This window comes from Aquarana catesbeiana, linkage group LG09, assembly GCF_042186555.1.
Source record: "Aquarana catesbeiana isolate 2022-GZ linkage group LG09, ASM4218655v1, whole genome shotgun sequence".
NCBI classification, from domain to species: Eukaryota; Metazoa; Chordata; class Amphibia; order Anura; family Ranidae; genus Aquarana; species Aquarana catesbeiana.
Window position 1 is genome coordinate 41,776,960 of NC_133332.1, and position 24,920 is coordinate 41,801,879.

The window sequence follows — 24,920 nt, forward strand, 5'->3', positions numbered from 1 at the left end:
GTGAAGCCGCAAGGCTCCACTGCCTGTTTCCCTTACCTAGGATGGCGGTGCCGGGATCTGAGAGCCGAGGGATGGGTCGGCCTCGGGCAGCCGACATCGCAGGCACCCAGGACAGTTAAGTACTTATTTAAAGTCAGCAGCTACAGTGTTAGTAGCTGCTGACATTTATTTTTTTTTTTTTTTCAGGGATGGAATCCCACTTTAAAAATAAAAAATGTTTTGGCTCTAGGTATTCTTTAGAACCAAACAACTCCATTTATACATTTTTCTATTTCAGTTTTGGATAGATCAGGGAATGATTAGGACATCTGGCAGAATTTTATTACTCTTTGTGCTATGAGAGAGATTTTCCCTTACTTCCTGTCCAGATAATGGGTGTCACACAGAGCAGGAAGAGAACATTAATCTCTCTGTGGGTACACAGACTGTGTTTAACTACTTCTCTATCAGAGCATTTTTTTCACATATCTAAGCATCAATATTGGTGTGGTCAGATGCTTTGAGGGCAGAGAAGAGATCTAGGGTCTAATAGACCCCATTTTTTTTTCAAAAAAGAGTACCTGTCACTACCTATTGCTATCATAGGGGATATTTATATTCCCTGAGATAACAATAAAAATGATAAAAAAAAAAAAATGAAAGGAACAGTTTAAAAATTAAAATAAAAAGCAAAATAAAAAAAAGCACCCCTGTCCCCTGTGCTCAAGCGCAAAAGTGAATCCAAGTGGCGGTCTGGCATCAAATGTAAACAGCAATTGCACCATGCATGTGAGGTATCACCGCGAAGGTCAGATCAAGGGCAGTAATTTTAGCAGTAGACCTCGTCTGTAAATGTAGAGTGGTAACCTGTAAAGGATTTTAAAGGCTTTTAAAAATGTATGTAGTTTGTCGCCGCTGCACGTTTGTGCCCAGTTTTAAAGCATGTCATGTTTGGTATCCATGTACTCTGCATAAGATCATCTTTTTTATTTCATCAAACATTTGGGCAATATAGTGTGCAGTGGTGGAGCCCAGAGCTATCGATATCCTTCACCTGGGGGCCTGCGCTTTTGCTATATTTCCTTAGAAGGCTTCACCTTTTGCTGGTATGTAGATATTAGACATCTATGTGTATGTCTAATATCTACATACCAGCTAGAGATGAACCGTTCTAAGGAAATATAGCAAAAGCGCAGGCCCCCGGGCGAAGGATATCGATAGCGCTGGTGTCACGTACCTGGTAGGTTTTGAGCCGGAAGAGAGAGACCTCCCCTACGGCTCCCACTCACGGCCCTCTGGAATGGGGACAGAGGACAAAGGAGCGAGGAGTGGTATGGGTGCCTGGCAGGATCAACAGTCACCCAGAAGTCCAGGAGTGGTTAGGACCCAGGAACCTGGAACTGAAGAGAAGGCTGGAGACTGGAATGCTGACTGGAGCCAGGAACAACAGCAGGTAAGCAGGCAGAAGACTGGAGTGCTAGACTGGAACCAGGAACAGCAGGTAGCTGGCTGGAAGCTGGAACGCTGGACTGGAACCAGGAACAACAGCAGGTAGCAGGCTGGATAGTGGAATGCTGGACTGGAACCAGGAACAACAGCAGGTAGCAGGCTGGATAGTGGAATGCTGGACTGGAACCAGGAACAACAGCAGGTAGCAACCTGGATACTGGAATGCTGGACTGGAACCAGGAACAACAGCAGGTAGCAGGCTGGAGACTGGAATGCTGGACTGGAACCAGGAACAACAGCAGGTAACAGGCTGGAGACTGGAATGCTGGACTGGAACCAGGAACAACAGCAGGTAGCAGGCTGGATAGTGGAATGCTGGCCTGGAACCAGGAACAACAGCAGGTAGCAGGCTGGAAAGTGGAATGCTGGACTGGAACCAGGAACAACAGCAGGTAGCAGGCTGGATACTGGAATGCTGGACTGGAACCAGGAACAACAGCAGGTAAGCAGGCAGGGATCAGGCAGAAGGATAGTCAGACAGGCCAGTGGTCAATATCAGGTGGACAGCAAAGGTACCAGGGATCAAACAGGAGAATGGTCTAAGCAAGCCGGGGGTCAGGTGCAGGCAGATAGCTGGATGGTCAAAACAGGTAGCCAGGTCAAGTAACAGGAAGTCTCAGATCAGGTTTTGGCACACAGAACGCTGTAGAGCAGACAGCGGGGACTGAGTATGACAGGCAGGTTTAAATAGCCCGCCTGGTGCCAACAGGGATGCATGCGCCCGCGGTGACACCAATGAGCCTGGGACGCCGATTACTGGCAGGATCTTCCTGACAGCTGGGCTCCACTGCAGTCGTGGCTACAGTCTGCTCTTTCTGCACAAGTGTGGATGACTTGTCTGCCCTCTGAAAATATTGCACCCCTACCCAGAGTGCGCTTAATTAACACAATTTTGACTGCATATTATTCTGTAGGGCCTTTGCTTTAAAAAAATATAATGTTTGGGGGTTCAAAGTAATTTTCTAGCAAAAAAAAATATTTTTTCATGTAAACAAAAAGTGTCAGAAAGGGCTTTGTCTTCAATTGGTTAGAAGAGTGGGTGATGTGTGACATAAGCTTCTAAATGTTGTACATAAAATGCCAGGACAGTTCAAACCCCCCCAATGACCCCATTTTGGAAAGTAGACACCCCAAGCTATTTGCTGATAGGCATGTTGAGTCCATGGAATATTTTATATTTTGCCACAAGTTTCGGGAAAATGGCACTAAATGATCTATTGCTCACACATGCCATGGTTATATGTGGAATTACACCCCAAAATACATTCTGCTGCTTCTGAGTATGGGGATACCACATGTGTGAGACTTTTTGGAGTCTAGCCGTGTACAGGACCCCGCGAAAACCAAGCACCGCCTTCAGGATTTCTAATGCCGCGTACACACGAGCGGACTTTTCGATGGACTAGGTCCGGCGGACCGGACTTTGTCTGACAATTTGACCATGTGTGGGCTCCAGCGGACTCTTTTTCTCCAAAAGTCCAATGGACCTAGAAATAAAACATGTTTCAAATCTTTCCAACGGACTCGAGTCCGGTCGAAAAGTCCGCTCATCTGTATGCTAGTCCGACGGACAAAAACTAAAGCTAGGGCAGATATTGGCTACTGGCTATCAACTTCCTTATTTTAGTCCGGTCGTACGTCATCGCGTACGAATCCGTCGGACTTTGGTTGATCGTGTGTAGGCAAGTCCGTTCATTCAAAAGTCCGCTGGACCTAGTCCGTCGAAAAGTCTGCTCGTGTGTAAACAGCATTAGGGTGTAAAATGGTGATTTCACTCCTCACTACCTATCACAGTTACGGAGGCCATAAAGTGCCAAGATAGCACAACCCCCCCAAATGACCCCATTTTGGAAAGTAGACACCCCAAGGTATTTGCTAAGAGGCATGTTGAGTATTTTGCAGCTCTCATTTGTTCTTGAAAATTAAGAAAGAACATTTTTTTTTCTTTTTTCAATTTACAAAACTTTGTGGCAAAAAGTGAGATCAGCAAATAACTTGGGGTATCTACTTTCCAAAATGGGGTCATTTGGGGGGGGTTTGTGCTATCTTGGCATTTCATGGCCTCCAAAACTGTGATAGGCAGTGAGGAGTGAAATCAAAAATGTATGCCCTTATGCCGAGTACACACGAGCGGACTTTACGGCAGACTTGGTCCGGCGGACCGCAGTCCGTCGGACAATTCGATCGTGTGTGGGCTCCAGCGGACTTTTTTTCCCCAAAAGTTTGACGGACCTAGAAATGAAACATGTTTCAAATCTTTCTGACCGACTCGAGTCCAGTCGAAAAGTCCGCTCGTCTGTATGCTAGTCCGACGGACAAAAACCGATGCTAGGGCAGCTATTGGCTACTGGCTATCAACTTCCTTGTTTTAGTCCGGTCGTACGTCATCATGTACTAATCCGTCGGACTTTGGTTGATCGTGTGTAGGCAAGTCTGTTCATTCAGAAAGTCCGTCAAAGTCCGCTGGACCAAGTCTGCCGTAAAGTCCGCTCGTGTGTATGCGGCATTAGAAAGCCTGAAGGCGGCGATTGGTTTTCGGGGTCCTGTATGCGGTTAGACTGCCAAAAAGTTTCACACGTGGTATCCCTGTACCCAGGAGACGCAGCAGAATGTATTTTGGGGTGTAATTCCACATATAACCATGTCATGTTTGAACAATATATCATTTAGTAACAACTTTGTGTAAAAAAGAAAAAATAAATACATTTTCCCGAAACTTGTGGCAAAATTTTAAAATATTCCATGGACTCACCATGCCTCTCAGCAAATAGCTTGGGGTGTCTACTTTTCAAAATGGGGTCATTTGGGGAGGTTTGTGCTATCTTGACATTCCATGGCCTCCGAAATTGTGATAGGCAGTGAGGAGTGAAATCAAAAATTTACACCCTTTAGAAAGCCTGAAGGCTTTGGTTTTTAGGGTCCTGTAAGCAGCTAGGCTCCCAAAAAGTCTCACACATGTGGTATTCCCGTACTCAGGAGAAGCAACCGAATGTATTTTTGGGTGTAATTTCACATATAACCATGGCATGTGTGAGCAATATATCATTTAGGCTCGATTCACATCTATGCATGTTGCTTTTGAGCGTTTCTGCAGTGTTTTTAGTGGTGCTTGCTGCCTTTTTGAACAGCGTTTTTACAGCGTTTTGTGTGTTTTTTTTTTTTTTTTTGGCAGTTTCAATCACAAAGCAGGATTTTTTTTTTTGTTTTGTTTTTTTTTTTTTTAAACTGGAAGGATTCCGAAAGGTGATGATGATTGTGGTTTGCTATTAATTAAGCGTGTCAAAAAGATAGCAAAAAGGCAAGAAGAATTGGCAAACATATAAAATGAGAAAGATGAGTAGTATACAGTGTAAAAAAAAAAAAAAAAACGTAAAACACTGTAAAAACGCTGTACTTGCGTTTTTATGCTGGTCCATTGAATTCTATTACATGCAAAATGCTGCATTTTGTATAAAAAAGTCCCTGACCCTTTCCAAAAACGCAGAGGCACAAAAATGCATTGATGTGAACATGTTCCATAGGAACCCATGTTAAAAAATTTCCATGCATTTCTGCAAAATGCATCAAAAAATGCATTAGTGTGAATGGAGTCTCAGTGACAACTTTGTGTATTTTTTTTTTGTCATTTTTCAATCACTTGTGATTCTGTACCAAAGACATGTGGCCGAATACATTTTGGCCTAAATGTATGACTAAAATTGAGTTTATTGTATTATTTTATAACAAAGTATAAATATCTTTTTTTTTTAAATTTTCGGTCTTTTTCTGTTTATATCGCAAAAAATAAAAATCGCGGAGGCAATCAAATACCATCAAAAGAAAGCTCTATTTGTGGGAAAAATAGGACACAAATTTAGTTTGGGTACAACATTGCATGACCGCGCAATTACCAGTTAAAGCAGCGCAGTGCCTTATTGTAAAAAGTCCTCTGGTCATTGAGGGGCAAATTCTTCCGGGGCTGAAGTGGTTAATGATTGCAAGCTCTATAGGCACAACCATCTGCACAATCACAGGGCCCACAATGCGGGTGTACTATAAGGATTTATATCTGCTCTTTATTTGCTTTCATAAACCACTGAGAGTATCTGATTCCCTCTACAGCAGTTATAATAAAGCTGCAATGCTGCCAATATTACTTTCATACATCATTGTGACACTACAAGACCTAATCCCACCTCCCCTCCCCATAGTATTATAGAGGGACAGGACTGGCTGCCATTACATCATACATTATGGTGAGTGGAGATCAGAGATAAAAGATTGGAATGACAGTTCATAGATGGGATTGTTCTACTAATAATAGTAAATTCAGATCATCTTTATCACATTGGAGGGATTATTTCACTACATTGTTCTCTTCACACTGAGATGTCCGTTTATGAAGCAGTGATCAGCAGTGATCCAGAGGATTGCCGCTGATCACAGTCCATAAACAGTTTATGAAGCAGTGATAATTGGGGGAGAAGTGTTTGAACTTGTTCTCCCGCCGATTATCTCTACACATGGAGAATCCTCATTGAATGTCACAGTAACGGCCAGTTTATGAAGCGGTGATCTCACCGCTTCACTGGCGATCTGTGTCAGAATTCACACTCCCAGGTTCACCAGCTCAGAGGTGGTGAATCGGGGAGTGAAGAGGAAATCTGGGGGGATCTGAGGGGGAAGGAGGAAGATTTTTAACTTCTTTATGCCTCGTTCAGACCCCCCAACACTGTAAGCATGTCCCCCTGTCATATTGATGTGTATACATATATATACATATAATGTGTATATGTACTGTATATATACATGTATATATAATGTGTGTGTGTGTATACATATGTATATAATGTAGGGGACTCATTATTTTATTAACATTAATCCACGCTGTCTGTCCATGTATTGAGCGGTGATAATTTATCACTGCTTAATAAACTGACATCTCTGTATTTCTGGTGCTGTAATCTCGTAAAGTCTCACGAGATTCCAGTATCAGGGGCCGTTCTCCACTGTTGGAAGCGTTTGTAGATCTCTTCACTCCTCCAAAGGTGAAGCGATCTACAAAGCTTCATAAACTGGCACACAGAGGAGAAAGATCTTCACTGTGAATGCCGGAGAATGAAGCAGTGAATAGATTTCACTGCTTTATAAACGGACACCTGAATAGACATGATGTGATCTTCTTATTCCACCAGTGATCGGGGTCAGTGATGAGACTTGTATGTAATCATTCTATACATTTTACTGTGATGTGTACAAGATGTACAGTGGGGACGGAAAGTATTCAGACCCTCTTAAATTTTTCACTCTTTGTTATATTGCAGCCATTTGCTAAAACCATTTAAGTTCATTTTTTTTCCTCATTAACCGCCTCCCGACCGCCGGCCGTCAATTGACAGCCAGGCGGCGCGGCTCTCGTTGCAGGAGGGCGTCATATGACGTCCTCCCATTTAAACAGGGAATGCGCGCGATCGTGCGTGCGCATCCCTGTTCCTTCGGTGGCGGCGTGTCACGGAGACACCGCTCGCCACCGTGGGGGGTGAACAGCCATTGGACATGGCTGTTTACCATGTGATCGGCCGTGATGAAGTCACGGCCGATCACAGATAGGTCCACCCCATTGTGCACGGCGCACGCGCGCGATCACGTCGGTGACGGAGTGTTCCCTGGAACACTACTCGTCACCGACGCCGGTAAACAGCCATTGGCTGGCTGTTTACCCACGTGATCGGCTGTGATCCATTCACAGCCGATCATAAATGTAAACACAGAGCGGTAACTAGCTGTTACCAGCTCTTCTCTCCTCACACACCGTTTCCAGTGTGAGGAGAGAAGAGCCAGAAGCAGTGAGTTACCAATCTGTGTTCTGTAGTGTCTGCACCAACACCACACCTGTCCCATCGCCCCCCCAATTGTCATCTGTCACCCAACAGTCACCAGTGTCACCCAATAAAGTGCACCTGTCACATAAGGGACTGCCATCAGTGACCGTCAGCGGTGCTCCTGTCACCCGTCACAAATCAGTGACCATCAGCGGTGCACCTGTCACCCGTCAGCCATCACCCATCAGTGACCGCCAGCCGTCACCCATCAGTGACCACCAGCCGTCACCCATCAGTGACCGCCAGCGGTGCTCCTGTCACCCGTCACAAATCCGTGACCATCAGCGGTGCACCTGTCACCCGTCAGCCATCACCCGTCACCCATCAGTGACCGCCAGCCGTCACCCGTCACCCATCAGTGACCGCCAGCCGTCACCCATCAGTGACCGCCAGCCGTCACCCATCACCCATCAGTGACCGCCAGCGGTGCTCCTGTCACCCGTCACAAATCAGTGACCATCAGCGGTGCACCTGTCACCTGTCAGCCATCACCCGTCACCCATCAGTGACCGCCAGCCGTCACCCGTCACCCATCAGTGACCGCCAGCCGTCACCCATCAGTGACCGCCAGCCATCACCCGTCACCCATCAGTGACTGCCAGCCATCACCCGTTACCCATCACCTGTCACCCATCAGTGACCATCAGCCATCACCGATCACCTGTCACCTTTTAGTGACCGTCGCCCATCACCAGAAAGTGTCCGTGGCCTGTCACCCATCAGTGACCATCGCCTGTCACACCGTCATCACCGATCAGTGAACGTCAGCTGCCACCTATCGCACAGCCCATCAGTGACCGTCACCTGCCACCTGTCACACCGCGTCATGTCCAAAAGAGTATACAGCAGTGAGGAGGCGTTCCAGATCCTCTCCATGACCGATGAGAGCAACGGGGAGTTCTCATCAGATTCCAATTTGGATTCTGATTCAAGTTCAGCATTTGAACCAAATAGTGAATCGACAAATGATTCGGAGGAAGAATGGGTCCCTCCCAAAAGGGCACGGCACTCTGGAAACCAGGATTATATTCCCAGGCCCAGTACCAGCGCTGCCACCACCAATAGGCCCCAGGAACAAATTCCCAGGCCCAGTACCAGCGCTGCCGCCAGCGTTAGGCCCCGGGAACAAATGCCCAGTACCAGCGCTGCCGCCACCAATAGGCCCCAGGAACAAATTCCCAGGCCCAGTACCAGCGCTGCCGCCAGCGTTAGGCCCCGGGAACAAATGCCCAGTACCAGCGCTGCCACCACCAATAGGCCCCAGGAACAAATTCCCAGGCCCAGTACCAGCGCTGCCACCTGCGTTAGGCCCTGGGAACAATTGCCCAGTACCAGCACTGCCGCCGGCGATAGGCCCCAGGAACAAATGCCCAGACCCAGTACCAGTCCTGCCACATCACGCCTGAGTACCAGCACAGGAAATTCCAATCCAACTACTGGAGTGTCACACCCCCCAAGAGCCAGGGCCTCTACATACATGCCAGATGGTCTTGCCAACCCAATATGGCTGCCTTCCAACTCGGCATCGCCAATTATTCCCCCGTTCACAGCACTGCCAGGTGTGCAGACCAACACCCAAAATTTCTCAGAGATTGATTTCTTTCATATGTTTTTGCCCGACACTATGCTGCAATTTATTGTGGACCAGACAAATTTGTATGCCCAGCAATATATTGCCAACAACCCCCAATCATCCTATGCCCGTCCTTTTGAGTGGAGAGATCTGAATTTGGAGGAGTTCAAAATGTTTATGGGCCTCACCCTAAACATGGGGATTACAAAAAAAAATGAAGGACATGCCTATTGGTCCACCCACCCCATCCACAATATGCCCATTTATTCTGCCCTAATGTCCAGGTCCCGATACAAGATGATAATGCGCTTTCTTCACTTCAGCGACAACACCCAGTGCCCTCCCCACAATCATCCAAATTACGACAAGTTATACAAGATTCGCCCAATGATAAGTTTCTTTTCTCAACAATTTGCAGAACTCTATGTCCCCGATCAGAAAATTTGCGTCTGAGTCCCTGGTACCCTTTTCAGGCCGGCTAGGAATAAAGCAGTATATTCCTAGCAAAAGGGCCAGATACGGAGTAAAGTTATACAAGCTATGTGAGAGAGCCACGGGATATTTGTATGCATTCCGCATATATGAAGGAAAAGATTCCCAGCTCCAGCCCCCTGAGTGCCCGGCCTACATGGGCACAACTGGAAAGATTGTATGGGACCTGGCATACCCACTTCTAAACAAAGGATATCACATTTACGTTGACAACTTTTACACCAGCCTGCCCCTTTTCAAACACTTATACATCGCAAAAACCCTGGCCTGTGGAACCTCCAGAAAAAATAGAAAGGGCTTCCCACAATCTTTAGTGAACAAAAAGCTGCGAAGGGGGGAAAGAGCATCATTGAGATGCAACGAAGTGCTGGCCTTGAGGTGGAAGGATAAGAGGGACGTGCACATGATGTCCACCATCCATGAAGACACTGCAATTGTGGTACAAAGAAGACAAGGTCCCATTGAAAAGCCAACATGTGTCCAAGATTATAATCTCTACATGGGGGGGGTAGATTTTAACGATCAAATGATTCAGCCCTATTTGTCAATCAGGAGGTCCCGATTCTGGTATAAGAAGGTAGCAATTTATCTCATCCATTTGGCCATTTACAATTCCTACGTAGTCTACACCAAATCCATTGAAAGCCCCGCCCCCTTCCTAAAATTCATAGAAGAAGTTGTCACGTCCCTCATCTATCACCAAAGACCCCCCCAAGAAGACCTTCGCTCTGAGGCTGTTTGCCAACTCCATGAGCGCCACTTCCTCTTCAGCATTCCACCATCTGAAGCAGGCCGAAGACGGCAAAAAAAATGTCGCGTGTGCACCAAAAGAGGATTTAGAAGAGATACCAGCTACCATTGTCCCCAGTGTCCCTCCCAACCTGGCCTTTGCATTGGTGAATGCTTCCAAATTTATCACACATCCATAAACTATTAGCCCATATTTTTAACCATTTCCCCATTTTCATCATCTGTGCTGACCATTTTCCATTCTTTCCCAAATAACCATGCCACTGCCTTCCATGTGAACTGACCCTGGCCTGTTTTTTGACTATGCCTCTGCCTACCGTTTGGACTGCTTTCATGTGAACTGACCCTGGCCTGTTTTGTGACTATGCCTCTGCCTACCGTTTGGACTGCCTCCACGTGAACTGACCCTGGCCTGTTTTATCAACTACTCTACTGCCTACCGCTTGGACTGCTTACATGTGAACTGACCCTGGCCTGTTTTATGGACTATGCTTTTGCCTACCGCTTGGACTGATCTGTTGCCCTGCTACTGTAGTACACAGGGGTCTCACATATGTGAGGGGCTCCAGAATTGTTTTTCCGGTTGGAGAAAACAATTATTTTTGTTTTCTCCGGGTTTCGGAATTAGGGTCTGGAGTCCGGAGGCTTCATAGAGATTTGGGTGGGTCGAAGCCTCTACCCCTGTGCCCCTGTGCACAGGTCTTACCTGATTGTGGCCCTCAGCCTGCTGCTGACTTACTGCCACCATGCCCATGCCTGTCGCGGTACAATAATGAGTGTCTGCAGTTAACAGTGTACCAGGACCAATATTATGGCTGTGCTGGCTGTCTCTGCCTGGACAATTTCTATGGACTGTGCTGTGCCGACTATAGACAATATTCCTGCCTGCTGCCTGGATAGTTAATATTGCTGTCGCTAAGCACCTCCCTGCCTGCTGCCTGGACCAGTGCTCTCCTCTGTGGATACTACTAAAAGCACAGGTAATGCTTTTTTTTTACCCTTTCTGCAATAGAATTTATTTTGGATTGTAATTCTTGGTATGTGCATGCTATGTGTTAGAAATATGAAGGGTTTTCAAAAATGATAGGTTGCCAGGAAATTATATATGTCATTTATGCTCCTAGAACGCCTGATGGTGCTACTTTGATGTTGGGCCTCTGTATGTGGCCAGGCTGTGTAAAAGTCTCACACATGTGGTATCGCCATACTCAGGAGGAGTAGCAGAATGTATTTTGGGGTGTCATCTTTGCTACGTACATGCTATGTGTTGGTAATATCTGATAAATGGACAACTTTGTGTAAAAAAAAAATGCGTTTTCATTTTTTTCCACATTTTCCAAAAACTTTTGGAAAAAAATGAACCGTTCAAAAGACTCATTATGCCTCATAGATTATACGTTGGGGTGTTTGCTTTCCAAAATGGGGTCATTTTGGGTGCAATTCCATTGTCCTGATGCTCCAGGGCCTTCAAAAATGCAATAGGTGGTTGAGAAATGAGATGTGTCATTTATGCTCGTAGATCGCCTGATGGTGCTACTTCAATGTTGGGCCTTTGTATGTGGCCATGCTGTGTAAAAGTCTCACACATGTGGTATCGCTATACTCAGGAGGAGTAGCAGAATGTATTTTGGGGTGTCATCTTTGCTACGTACATGCTATGTGTTGGAAATATCTGATGAATGGACAACTTTGTGTAAAAAAAAAAAATGCGTTTTCATTTTTTTCCACATTTTCCAAAAACGTCTGGAAAAAAATGAACCGTTCAAAAGACTCATTATGCCTCATAGATTATACGTTGGGGTGTTTGCTTTCCAAAATGGGGTCATTTTGGGGGCAATTCCATTGTCCTGGTGCTCCAGGGCCTTCAAAAGTGTAATAGGTGGTTGAGAACTGAGATGTGTCATTTATGCTCGTAGAACGCATGGAGATGCTACTTCAATGTTGGGCCTTTGTATGTGGCCAGGCTGTGTAAAAGTCTCACACATGTGGTATCGCCATACTCAGGAGGAGTAGCATAATGTATTTTGGGGTGTCATCTTTGCTACGTACATGCTATGTGTTGGAAATATCTGATAAATGGACAACTTTGTGTAAAAAAAAATGTGTTTTCATTTTTTTCCACATTTTCCAAAAACTTCTGGAAAAAAATGAACCGTTCAAAAGACTCATTATGCCTCATAGATTATACGTTGGGGTGTTTGCTTTCCAAAATGGGGTCAGTTTGGGGGCAATTCTATTGTCCTGGTGCTCCAGGGCCTTCAAAAGTGTAAATGGTGGTTGAGAAATGAGATGTGTCATTTAGGCTCGTAGAACGCATGAAGATGCTACTTCAATGTTCGGCCTTTGTATGTGGCCAGGCTGTGTAAAAGTCTCACATGTGGTATCGCCATACTCAGGAAGAGTAGCAGAATGTATTTTGGGGTGTAATTTGTTGTATGCATATGCTCTGAGAGAGAAATAACCTGTTAATATGACAATTTTGTAAAAAAAAAAAAAAAAAAATCTTCATTTTGCAAAGAATTGTGGGAAAAAATTACAACTTAAAAAAAATCACCATGCTACTTACTTAATACCTTGGAATGTCTACTTTCTAAAAAGGGGTCATTTAGGGGGTATTTGTACTTTTCTGACTTGTGTGACTTGTGTACTTTTCTGACTTAGGCTGGGTTCACACTGGTCCGACAAACGCTCCGACATTGGGAGCTCATGTCGCATGACGTGTGAAATTTAATGTTTCCCTATGGGAGCCGTCCTAACTGGTCCGACACAAGTCGTTCCGACTTTAGAAATGCTCCCTGTACTACTTTGGTCCGACTTTGATCCTACTTCAGCCTATTGACTATCATTGAAGTCGGATCAAAGTCGGATTGCCGTCTTGCATGATCCGACTTTGGCACGCGACTTGTGCTGAGATGTTCTTGAGGGGGAACTCCGCGCCAAACTTTAAATAAAAAACCGGCATGGGTTCCCCCTCCAAGAGCATACCAGGCCCTTGGGTCTGGTATGGATCTTGAGGGGAACCCCCTACGCCGATAAAAGCGGCGTGGGGGTCCCCCCCAATCCATACCAGACCCTTATCCGAGCAAGCAGCCCGGCCGGACAGGAATGGGGGTGGGGACGAGCGAGCGCCCCCCCCCCCTCCTGAACCGTACCAGGCCGCATGCCCTCAACATGGGGGGTTGGTGCTTTGGGGGAGGGGGCGCGCTGCGGCCCCCCACCCCAAAGCACCTTGTCCCCATGTTGATGAGGACAAGGGCCTCTTCCCGACAACCCTGGCCGTTGGTTGTCGGGGTCTGCGGGCGGGGGCTTATCGGAATCCGGGAGCCCCCTTTAATAAGGGAGCCCCCAGATCCCGGCCCCCCACCCTATGTGAATGAGTATGGGGTACAGCGTACCCCTACCCATTCACCTAGGAAAAAAGTGTCAATTTAAAAAAAAACACTACACAGATTTTTAAAGCATTTTATTAGACAGCTCCGGGGGTCTTCTTCCGACTTCGGGGGTCTCTCCGGTTCTTCTCCACGCTCTCCGGATCTTCTGCCGGGCTCCTCCGCTCTCTTCTGCTCTTTTGCCGCTCTTTTGCTAAAGCGGAGGAGCCCGGTCTTCAATCTTCTGCCTTCTGCCTTCTGCCTTCTGCCTTCTGCCTTCTGCCTTCTGCCTTCTTCTCCTGATGTTGACACGACGCTCTCCCCGGCTGGAATGCTCTCTGTGCGCTCTGCTCTGACTTATATAGGCGGTGACCCCGCCCCCTTATGCTGTCACAGTCCCTGGGCATGCTGGGACTGTGACGGCATAAGGGGGCGTGGTCATCGGGTGATGACCACGCCCCCTAAAACGTCACAGTCCCAGCATGCCCAGGGACTGTGACGACATAAGGGGGCGGGGTCACCGCCTATATAAGTCAGAGCAGAGCGCACAGAGAGCATTCCAGCCGGGGAGAGCGTCGTGTCAACATCAGGAGAAGAGGGCAGAAGGCAGAAGGCAGAAGGCAGAAGGCAGAAGATTGAAGACCGAAGACCGGGCTCCTCCGCTTTAGCAAAAGAGCGGCAAAAGAGCAGAAGAGAGCGGAGGAGCCCGGCAGAAGATCCGGAGAGCGTGGAGAAGAACCGGAGAGACCCCCGAAGTCGGAAGAAGACCCCCGGAGCTGTCTAATAAAATGCTTTAAAAATCTGTGTAGTGTTTTTTTTTAAATTGACACTTTTTTCCTAGGTGAATGGGTAGGGGTACGCTGTACCCCATACTCATTCACATAGGGTGGGGGGCCGGGATCTGGGGGCTCCCTTATTAAAGGGGGCTCCCGGATTCCGATAAGCCCCCCGCCCGCAGACCCCGACAACCAACGGCCAGGGTTGTCGGGAAGAGGCCCTTGTCCTCATCAACATGGGGACAAGGTGCTTTGGGGTGGGGGGGCCGCAGCGCGCCCCCCTCCCCCAAGGCACCACCCCCCATGTTGAGGGCATGCGGCCTGGTACGGTTCAGGAGGGGGGGGGCGCTCGCTCGTCCCCACCCCCATTCCTGTCCGGCCGGGCTGCGTGCTCGGATAAGGGTCTGGTATGGATTGGGGGCGACCCCCCACGCCGTTTTTTCGGCGTAGGGGGTTCCCCTCAAGGTCCATACCAGACCCAAGGGCCTGGTATGCCTCTGGAGGGGGAACCCATGCCGGTTTTTTATTTAAAATTTGGCGCGGAGTTCCCCCCTAAAGATTCATACCAAACACAGTGCCGGCATTGGCGGGGATCCAAGTCGGATCCCCGTTCATTGAAAGTCGGACACATGCCGGCTTCATGTCGCAGGGCAAAGTCGGATCCAAAGTAGGACGGCTGTCGTGTCGCACCAGTGTGAACCCAGCCTTAGTGTACCAAGAAATGAGATAGACCATCACTACATCTGTGTGATCAGATGTGATCAATTTTCAGTGATTGGCACCATAGTTTGTAGACTCTATAACTTTCACAAAGATCAAATAATTTACACTAATTTGTAGGGCTGCAACTAACGATTATTTTCATAATCGATTAGTTGGCCGATTATTGTTTCGATTAATCGATTATTCGGTTAATAACCTTAAAAAAAAAGTGTGGTGTATAATTTACTTAATGTGTAAAGTTTTTTTAAAAAGGTAATTTATTCTTACATATCTCTATGCAGTGGTAAAAATAAATAACCAACTATATGGTTAGGGAGCAAAATATCGAATCCACTCTGAGAATAACAGACAGAAGAGATATACTGTACATACTATTAGAGGAGATATACTGTATATACTATTAGAAGAGATACACTGTATAAACTATTAGAGGGGATATACACTGTATATACTATTAGAGGATATATACTGTATATACTATTAAAGGGCGAATCTGGTAAATATCATCAGACTCAGTGATCACATTTTTTTATTAAAAACAAAAACAATGTCTTCCTTCAAAAATAATGTCATTTTAAGAATGTTTGTTCTTTCATTCAGCGAATGTACAAAGATTTTTGTCTGAATATTCTCGTCTGAAAATTGATTCATGTGGCCAGCATAAGGCTCAGTACACACCTATGCTGTTGGCTTTTGATCTGTTTCTGCAGTGCTTTTTGCTGTGCGTTTTGATTTCTGCTCACGTGATTTTGCTGCGATTTGCATTTTTGCATTTTTTTGGCCAATTTTTTGTTGGGCAGAATAAAAAACACAAATTGCTGCAAAAACGCATTACATGCTTTTCTGCAGCTTTTACATTGAAGTATATTGAACCAAAAAAGCACCGTTTTGTGTGAACGTGTCTCATAGGAAAACATGTAAATGAACTGTAGTGCGTTTCTGCAAAAAGCACCAAAAAACACATAGATGTGAACCAGGTCTAAGACGTTTAGTAACTTAATGGGGTTAAAAAAACTAAAATTAGCCCTTTATAGTACAAAAAAAGCAGATAATCACTACTGTAAGGGGTTAATTTTTTTTAGTGTAGAACTGTGAAAGTAATATTTGCAGTAGCGATTATTTGTTCTTCTGTAAAGGGCTCATTTTAGGGTTTTGTTTAACCCCATTATGTTACTGGCCGATTAATCGATTATGAAAATAGTAATCGATTAATTTCATAATCGATTAGTTGTCGATTAATCGATTAGTTGTTTCAGCCCTACTAATTTGGGTTATTTTTACCAAAGCTATGTAGCAGTATAAATTTTGGCCAAAATTTATGAAGAAAAATTACTAATTTGCAAAATTTTATGACAGAAACAAAGAAAAAGGCATTTTTTTCACAAAATTTACGGTCTTTTTTATTTATAGCACAAAAAATAAAAAACCCACTAGTGATTAAATACCACCAAAAGAAAGCTCTATTTGTGTGAAAAAAAGGACGCAAATTTCATATGGGTACAGTGTTGCACGACTGAGTAATTGTCATTCAAAGTGTGAGAGCGCTGAAAGCTGAAAATTGGTCTGGGCAGGAAGGGGGTGTAAGTGCACTGTATTGAGGTGGTTAATGTACACACAGCACCCCATATTGACAGAAAACACAGAAATGTTGACATTTTTGCAGATTTATTAAAAAAGAAAAACTGAAATATCACATGGTCCTAAGTATTCAGACCCTTTGCTCAGTATTTAGTAGAAGCACCCTTTTGATCTAATACAGACATGAGTCTTTTTGGGAAAGATGCAACAAGTTTTTCACACCTGGATTTGGGGATACTCTGCCATTCCTCCTTGCAGATCCTCTCCAGTTCTGTCAGGTTGGATGGTAAACTTTGGTGGACAGCCATTTTTAGGTCTCTCCAGAGATGCTCAATTGGGTTTAAGTCGAGGCTCTGGCTGGGCCATTCAAGAACAGTCATGGCGTTGTTGTGAAGCCACTCCTTCGTTATTTTAACTGTGTGCTTGGGGTCATTGTCTTGTTGGAAGGTAAACCTTCGGCCCAGTTTGAGGTCCTGAGCACTCTGGAGAAGGTTTTCATCCAGGATATCCCTGTACTTGGCTGCATTCATCTTTCCCTCGATTGCAACCAGTCGTCCTGTCCCTGCAGCTGAAAAACACCCCCACAGCATGATGCTGCCACCACCATGCTTCACTGTTGGGATTGTATTGGACAGGTGATGAGCAGTGCCTGGTTTTCTCCACACATACCGCTTAGAATTAAGGCCAAAAAGTTCTATCTTGGTCTCATCAGACCAGGGAATCTTATTTCTCACCATCTTGGAGTCCTTCAGGTGTTTTTTAAGAAAACTCCATGCGGGCTTTAATGTGTCTTGCACTGAGGAAAGGCTTCCGCCGAACCACTCTGCCATAAAGCCCCGACTGGTGGAGGGCTGCAGTGATGGTTGACTTTCTACAACTTTCTCCCATCACCCGACTGCATCTCTGGAGCTCAGCCACAGTGATCTTTGGGTTCTTCTTTACCTCTCTCACCAAGGCCCTTCTCCCCCGAAAGCTCAGTTTGGCCGGATGGCCAGCTCTAGGAAGGGTTCTGGTCATCCCAAACGTCTTCCATTTAAGCATTATGGAGGCCACTGTGCTCTTAGGAACCTTAAGTGCAGCAGAAATTTTTTTTGTAACCTTAGCCAGATCTGTGCCTTTGCCACAATTCTGTCTCTGAGCTCTTCAGGCAGTTCCTTTGACCTCATGATTCTCATTTGCTCTGACATGCACTGTGAGCTGTAAGGTCTTATATAGACAGGTGTGTGGCTTTCCTAATCAAGTCCAATCAGTATAATCAAACACAGCTGGACTCAAATGAAGGTGTAGAACCATCTCAAGGATGATCAGAAGAAATGGACAGCACCTGAGTTAAATTTATGAGTGTCAAAGCAAAGGGTCTGAATACTTAGGACCATGTGATATTTCAGTTTTTCTTTTTTAATTAATCTGCAAAAATGTCAACAATTCTGTGTTTCTGTCAATATGGGGTGCTGTGTGTACATTAATGAGGAAAAACAATGAAATTAAATGATTTTAGCAAATGGCTGCAATATAACAAATAGCAAAAAATGTAAGGGGGTTTGAATACTTTCCATCCCCACTGTATATATAACACTCTGTATGTAATCATTATATGCATTATACTGTGTGATGTGTACAGGATGTACAGTATCTCACAAAAGTGAGTACACCCTTCACATTTTTGTAAATATTTTATTCTATCTTTTCATGTGAGAACACTGAAGAAATGACACTTTGCTAAAATGTAAAGTAGTGAGTGTACAGCTTGTATAACAGTGTAAATTTGCTGTCCCCTCAAAATAACTCAACACACAGCCATTAATGTCTAAACCGCTGGCAACAAAAGTGAGTACACCCCAAGTGAAAATGTCCAAATTGGGCCCAATTAGCAATTTTCCCTCCCCGGTGTCATGTGACTCATTAGTGTTACAAGGTCTCGGGTGTGAATGGGGAGCAGGTGTGTTAAATTTGGTGTTATCGCTCTCTCTCTCTCATACTGAAAAAAGGATGAGAGGATCTGAAAAAATAATTTTTGCTTTACATAAAGATGGCCTAGGCTATAAGAAGATTGCCAAGAACCTGAAACTGTGCAGCACGGTGGCCAAGCCCAAACAGTGGTTTAAAAGGACAGGTTTCACTCAGAACAGGCCTCGCCATGGTCGACCAAAGAAGTTGAGTGCACATGCTCACCGTCATATCCAGAGGTTGTCTTTGGGAATGTATGGTGCTGCCAGCATTGCTGCAGAGGTTGAAGGGGTGGGGGGGTCAGCCTGTCAGTGCACACACTATACACCACACACTGCATCAAATTGATCTGCATGGACGTCTTTCCAGAAGGAAGGCTCTTCTAAAGATGATGCACAAGAAAGCCCGCAAACAGTTTGCTGAAGACAAGCAGACTAAGAACATGGATTACTGGAACCATGTCCTGTGGTCTGATGAGACCGAGATAAACTTATTTGGTTCAGATGGTGTCAAGCGTGTGTGGTGGCAACCAGGTGAGGAGTTCAAAGACAAGTGTGTCTTGCCTACAGTCAAGCATGGTGGTGGGAGGGTCATGGTCTGGGGCTGCATGAGTGCTGTCAGCACTGGGGATCTACAGTTCATTGAGGGAACCATGAATGCCAACATGTACTGTGACATACTGAAACAGAGCATGATCCACTCCCTCTGGAGACTGGGCCGCAGGGCAGTATTCCAACATAACAACCCTGAACACAATTCCAAGACGACCACTGTCTTGCTAACGAAGCTGAGGGTAAAAGTGATGGACTGGCCAAGCATGTCTCCAGACCTAAACCCTATTGTGCATCTGTGGGGCATCCTCAAATAGAAGGTGAAGGAGCACAAGGTCTCTAACATCCACCAGCTCTGTGATGTCATCATGGAGGAGTGGAAGAGGACGTGGCAACCTGTGAAGCTCTGGGGAACTCCATGCCCAAGAGGGTTAAGGCAGTGCTGAAAAATAATGGTGGTCACGCAAAATATTGACACTTTGGGCCCAATTTGGATATTTTCACTTAGGGGTGTACTCACTTTAGTTGCCAGCGGTTTAGACATTAATGGCTGTGTGTTGAGTTATTTTGAGGAGACAGCAAATTTACACTGTTATACAAGCTGTACACTCACTACTTTACATTGTAGCAAAGTGTCATTTCTTCAGTGTTGTCACATGAAAAGATATAATAAAATATTTACAAAAATGTGAGGGGTCTACTCACTTTTGTGAGATACTGTATATAATAACACTCTGTATCTCTCTATCAGACAGTCACTCTCTGCGGTATTATAAAACTGGAGTCTCCTCTCCGGGATCCGGACTCCCTGTGTACTCTGAAGTTGGATATGTTGATGATCGAGAGATATCAAATTATAACAGTGACACTCGTCAGTATCTTCCCAAGACTGAGTGGATGAAGAAACTGGGATCTGATTACTGGGAGAGGAACACACAAAGAGGTCGGAATGATGAGCCTGTTTCCAAGCACAATGTACAGACATTGATGAGCCGATTCAATCAGACTGGAGGTGAGAGAATTCTTACATTTCTATTTCTTTATTACACGGAATACAAACTCTGCAGACAGGATACGGGGGGGGGCAAACCCTGGAGAGATGAGACATTCTATGAGACAGATTTATAGAAGATCACAGCTTGATCAATAAATTCCTCCCTCATCTGATCAGAATTATCTCCTCACCTATAAAATATACACAACTACTTCTTCTAGGAAACCTGGAGAGAGAGAGATATGGAGGACACCATAGCTGATCTCTAATACTCGGCTCCTATCTGCCGGCCTGTCATACGGATTCATTACTTTCCATAGATTTGGGGTCATGACCCCAGAACAAGCAGATAGAATAAAGTGGATGTCTGCTCAAAACTTTTCCTCTTAGTTTTGAATAAAGTGGGGAAAGGTAAGTACCCCTGCCAGGTTTTTACACTCACTTCCTGTCCTACTGACTACATTTTACCAAAGAGCAAGTTGGGGGAAATCTCCAACAGCAACACAGTTAGAAATAAGTATGATTTTATGTAATAGAGTAGAGGAAGACTAGAACTCATGTCAGCTTTTTAATTCTGGCTTTGTCCTTGTTGCAGAGTTTTTCCCACTTCCTGTTTGGTGAATTGTCAGCAGGACAGGAAATGATCCTAATTCTCTCTAATGGAGCCCCGGGGAGCAATAAAAACTCTGCAGGAGGTGTAATCCTTCCCCCACTCTCTCCATAACTGGAAAGAAAAGTTTTTGTCTGACATCCACTTTAAGTCTTCTCTCTGACTTCACTTGCTGCATGCTTTTCCCATGTGAGTGAATCAAAGTATTAGTGCAAAAATAGTCAGACAGTCATCAGTTCTAGGAGAATGTCAGCAATGGAGGAGCAGATTTCTCTCTGTACAGCTTGTGGGTCTTATTTGAACCCTTTGCCAGCCATACAGATGTAATGGAGTACAGGATCATCATGATGACAGTTAGGGGGTAAAACAAGCTGATTGGTGGAATAACAGGTGTGATCTGTTTCTCTTCTCATCTGGATTTGTCTTTGTGAAAATTATCAGCAAATCAGAAAGTGAGGAGAAATATTCCAAATACTGAGACAGCAAATATAACCTAATGGGGTGTAATCCTTCCCTACTCCATCTAACAACTAAAACATCTTCCTCTATACATAGACTTTAATTAGATGAAGGTATGATGAGGGGCCAGTACATATCAGGACCTTATCAGCCTGGCTCTCAGGGGCCACACACTCTAAGCCCCGGATCACACCAATGTGATTTGTCATGCAATTTGGAAATTTAAAGTTGCATCCCACGTATTTCAATCAGTGCGTTTTTAATTTCCACAACTCAAGTCGCAGCAACAAAAAAATGAGTTCCTGCTCTACTTTTGTACGACTTTCAGTGTGACTTGTCCCCATAGACTTCTATGTTATCTCACAGAAGTCCCATCACTATAGATAAGAATGTTACTTTATAGGATCCTTTATTTACCCCTCACCTCTCCTCTCTGGTCATCCTCGCTGCCCAAAAACCTCCCCCCATCACATCCCATTCAAACCTCGGTGTAATAAAAACGCATAGATAAAAGGGTATTTTGCGAGCCACAGTGGTATATTGCCTCAAATGTGGAAATCACCTAGCTGCCCGCGCAGAACACGTTTCATATGCCGTGCAATACAATGTATACAAAAGATACACTGCGCTAAGGTGAAAATATCAATCTGAAGATTATTAATGCATATGAGGTATACTGAAAATATTGCATAAGCGGCTCAACCAGCCACAGCAAGGCACAAAGGATATATAAAAAAAACAAGTGATTTTAAAGTGCAATGTGTAAATAATATACTAGATGTATACCATTAGAATGAGAGTAGCGATTACTGAACCTACCTGTATATAATGCATGAAAAAATCATTTATATAGTCTGAAATTTACTGTGAAGAAAATAAATAAATAAATATATATATAATATAACAAAGTGCCAAGTGCCACACAATGAGTGTGAATATCAAATCCAAGATGTGGTACGTGATAATTAAATTCCAATATATGAAAGAAATGCACATAGAGCCCATAAAAAATCCAACGTGCGTGCATTAATCTTGGTGCTTAGTGCTCAGAATTCCAGGCTCAAGTGCCATCCAGTGACCCCCCAGGGACAACCGCTTACCTCAGAGTGTGCGACTCAGCTGTGAGACTGAGTCTAAACACGCTTATGAGCAATCTCACGGCTCAGTGATGGAATTCAGATACACAGTTTTCAGCAGCAACTCCACAGTTAGGAATAAAGGAAAAATCTGGATAGTGTGATATCGTTTATAAATATTTATTAGGAAAAAGCTCCCTACATTAGGATACTCACATTTGCAAGGTGCATGAGTGCACCAATCTGATAACAGTCTCCAAAGTTTGTCTCAAAGTTTGCCTGTCAGGAGGGATAAGCTGTGCATCGCATCTCAGTGGAGTGAAAGGCTCCGTGCTCCGTCCTGGCCCCTCCCCTACGCGTGTTGGATGGAAGCTCTACAGCCTAAATATAGTAATCGCGGCCATTTCGCCGTGGATTTGCAGAAACTCTAGTGCCAGGCTCCATGTGTTATTTCTCAGTGTATTGAATGGCGCCGCAGAAAGCAACAAGCATCTGCGAAACAAGGATTTACAGCTGTGTATATGGGGAACGAGTTAATAAAGTCCAACTCGTAGCCCAAAAGGAAATATCCACATATATAAAAATATATAAACAGCCAATGTGATGTTTGTGCAGGACGGAGACCGATGTTTAGCACATATTATCCCAAACATACAAAATATACCAGTGCTACTGTATGACCTATGACAAGGCAATCTAACAGTAAATATCCACAATCAAATCTCATGTGTAATGGATGACTTCTAAGTATATCCCTAATACCATGTTGATTATATGTAGTGTTACTTAATAATAGTGTGTACTATGGATATATTTAAAATCAACATCCTAATGTGGTAGCAACAATCTGTTACAAAATGGGAACATCCCCAAGTTCAAAGACCTATCTGCACCCCCAAAATACATAGTGTGATATTTATAAACGATATCACACGATCCAGTTTTTCTTTTCCTTTATTCCGAACTGTGTATCTGGATTCCATCACTGAGCCGTGGGATTGCTCATAAGCGTGTTTAGACTCAGTCTCACAGCTGAGTCGCATGCTCTGAGTTGAGCGGCTGTCCCGGGGGGTCACTGGATGGCACTTGAGCATGGAATTCTGAGCACTAAGCACCAAGATTAATGCACGCACATTGGAAAATTATTATTAAATTTTTTTTCTTTACGGTAAATTTTAGACTATATAAATGATTTTTTCATCCATTATATATACAGGTAGTAGTTCAGTAATCGCTACTCTCATTCTAATGGTATACATCTAGTATATTATTTACACATTGCACTTTAAAATCACTTGTTTTTTATATATATCCTTTGTGCCTTGCTGTGGCTGGTTAAGCTGCTTATGCGATATTTTCAGTATACCTCATATGCATTAATAATCTTCAGATTGATATTTTCACCTTAGCGCAGCGTATCTTTTGTATAATAGAAACGCATGTGTCTGCTCACATTTTTTGTGCTTTTTTCACTCCTAAACGCACATCGCACATATGGCAGCCCATTTACTTGAATGGGCAGCCCTATACACAACAAACACCTCAAGGTAGCTCAGGAACCTTTTTGGTCACACAGCGTCACACATTTGGGTGCGTTTGTAGCATGTTTTGGCACACAGCAGAACGCACATCTGACAACCACCATTGAGTTTCATTTCCCATCTGTGTATTTCTGAATGTGTGGTAACCTGCACAGAACACGCACTTTGCCATGTGATTAGTAAACACCCGGCAGGCATTGCTTTGCCATTTAGGCTGCGATCACATCTGTGCGTTCCCAAATGCATGGCAACCCGCACAGAAAACACACAACACATATTAAGACATGTACAGATGTGATCACAACATAACTTGTAAACCACATTTTCTGTGCCGGTTGTTGTACATTCAGAAATGTGCAGATCCAAACGCAGCCTGAATAGGAACACATGTGCGTTGCTGAACATTTACAAAACACATGCGTTTACATCTGCTTGTTTCTGAAAGTGTGACAACTCACACAGAAAACATGTGCTTTGCTGTGCATTTCAAAAACACGCAGAAATGCACATTGTGCTTGTATCGGCATTTAGGCTGCGTTTGTATCTGTGCGTTTCTAAGCAGAAAACAACGAGCACAGAAAATGAACACTTTGCTGTGCGTATCAAAAACACACGGAAACGCACCTTGAGCTTGTGTTACCATTTAGGCTGCGTTCTCATCTGTGTGTTTCCCTTTTGTGGGGCAACCTATACAGAAATCACGCGCTTTGCTGAGCATTCTGAAAACATGCGTTGTGTCTGCATTACCATTCATTCACATGTTTTTTTCTGAATGTACGGCAACCCGCAAGTGCTGTGTGTTTTGAAAATGCACCACAACGCACATCATGCTTACATTACCATTTGTATCTGTGCATTTCCAAACACATGGCAACTGCAAGAAAAAGCACACTTTGCCATGTATTTAGAAAACCCACAACAATGTTCTTCACGCTTGTGTTACCATTTAGGCTGTGCTTTTATCTGTGCATTTTTTTTTTCCATATTTAATATTTTTATTACTGATTTAAGAGGAAGAAAGGCATACACTTTACCAACATCAAATATAACATATTATGCATGTCTATATGCTAATCTAATATACAAATAAATTAATTTTCTTCTAAAGCCAAGACCATGCTCTCTAATTACAA

At 44.4% G+C, this 24,920-nt stretch overlaps 1 protein-coding gene across 3 annotated transcripts in view; it reads left to right on the top strand.

Moving 5' to 3' along the window:
• LOC141107545 (class I histocompatibility antigen, F10 alpha chain-like) overlaps window positions 1–24,920 on the top strand; it is a 121,207-nt gene that overhangs the window by 17,884 nt on the left and 78,403 nt on the right. For all 3 annotated transcript variants that reach the window (XM_073598356.1, XM_073598358.1, XM_073598357.1), the window contains exon 2: window positions 19,859–20,119. In XM_073598356.1, the coding sequence (XP_073454457.1) occupies window positions 19,859–20,119 (261 nt within the window). The remainder of the gene's footprint in view (window positions 1–19,858; window positions 20,120–24,920) is intronic.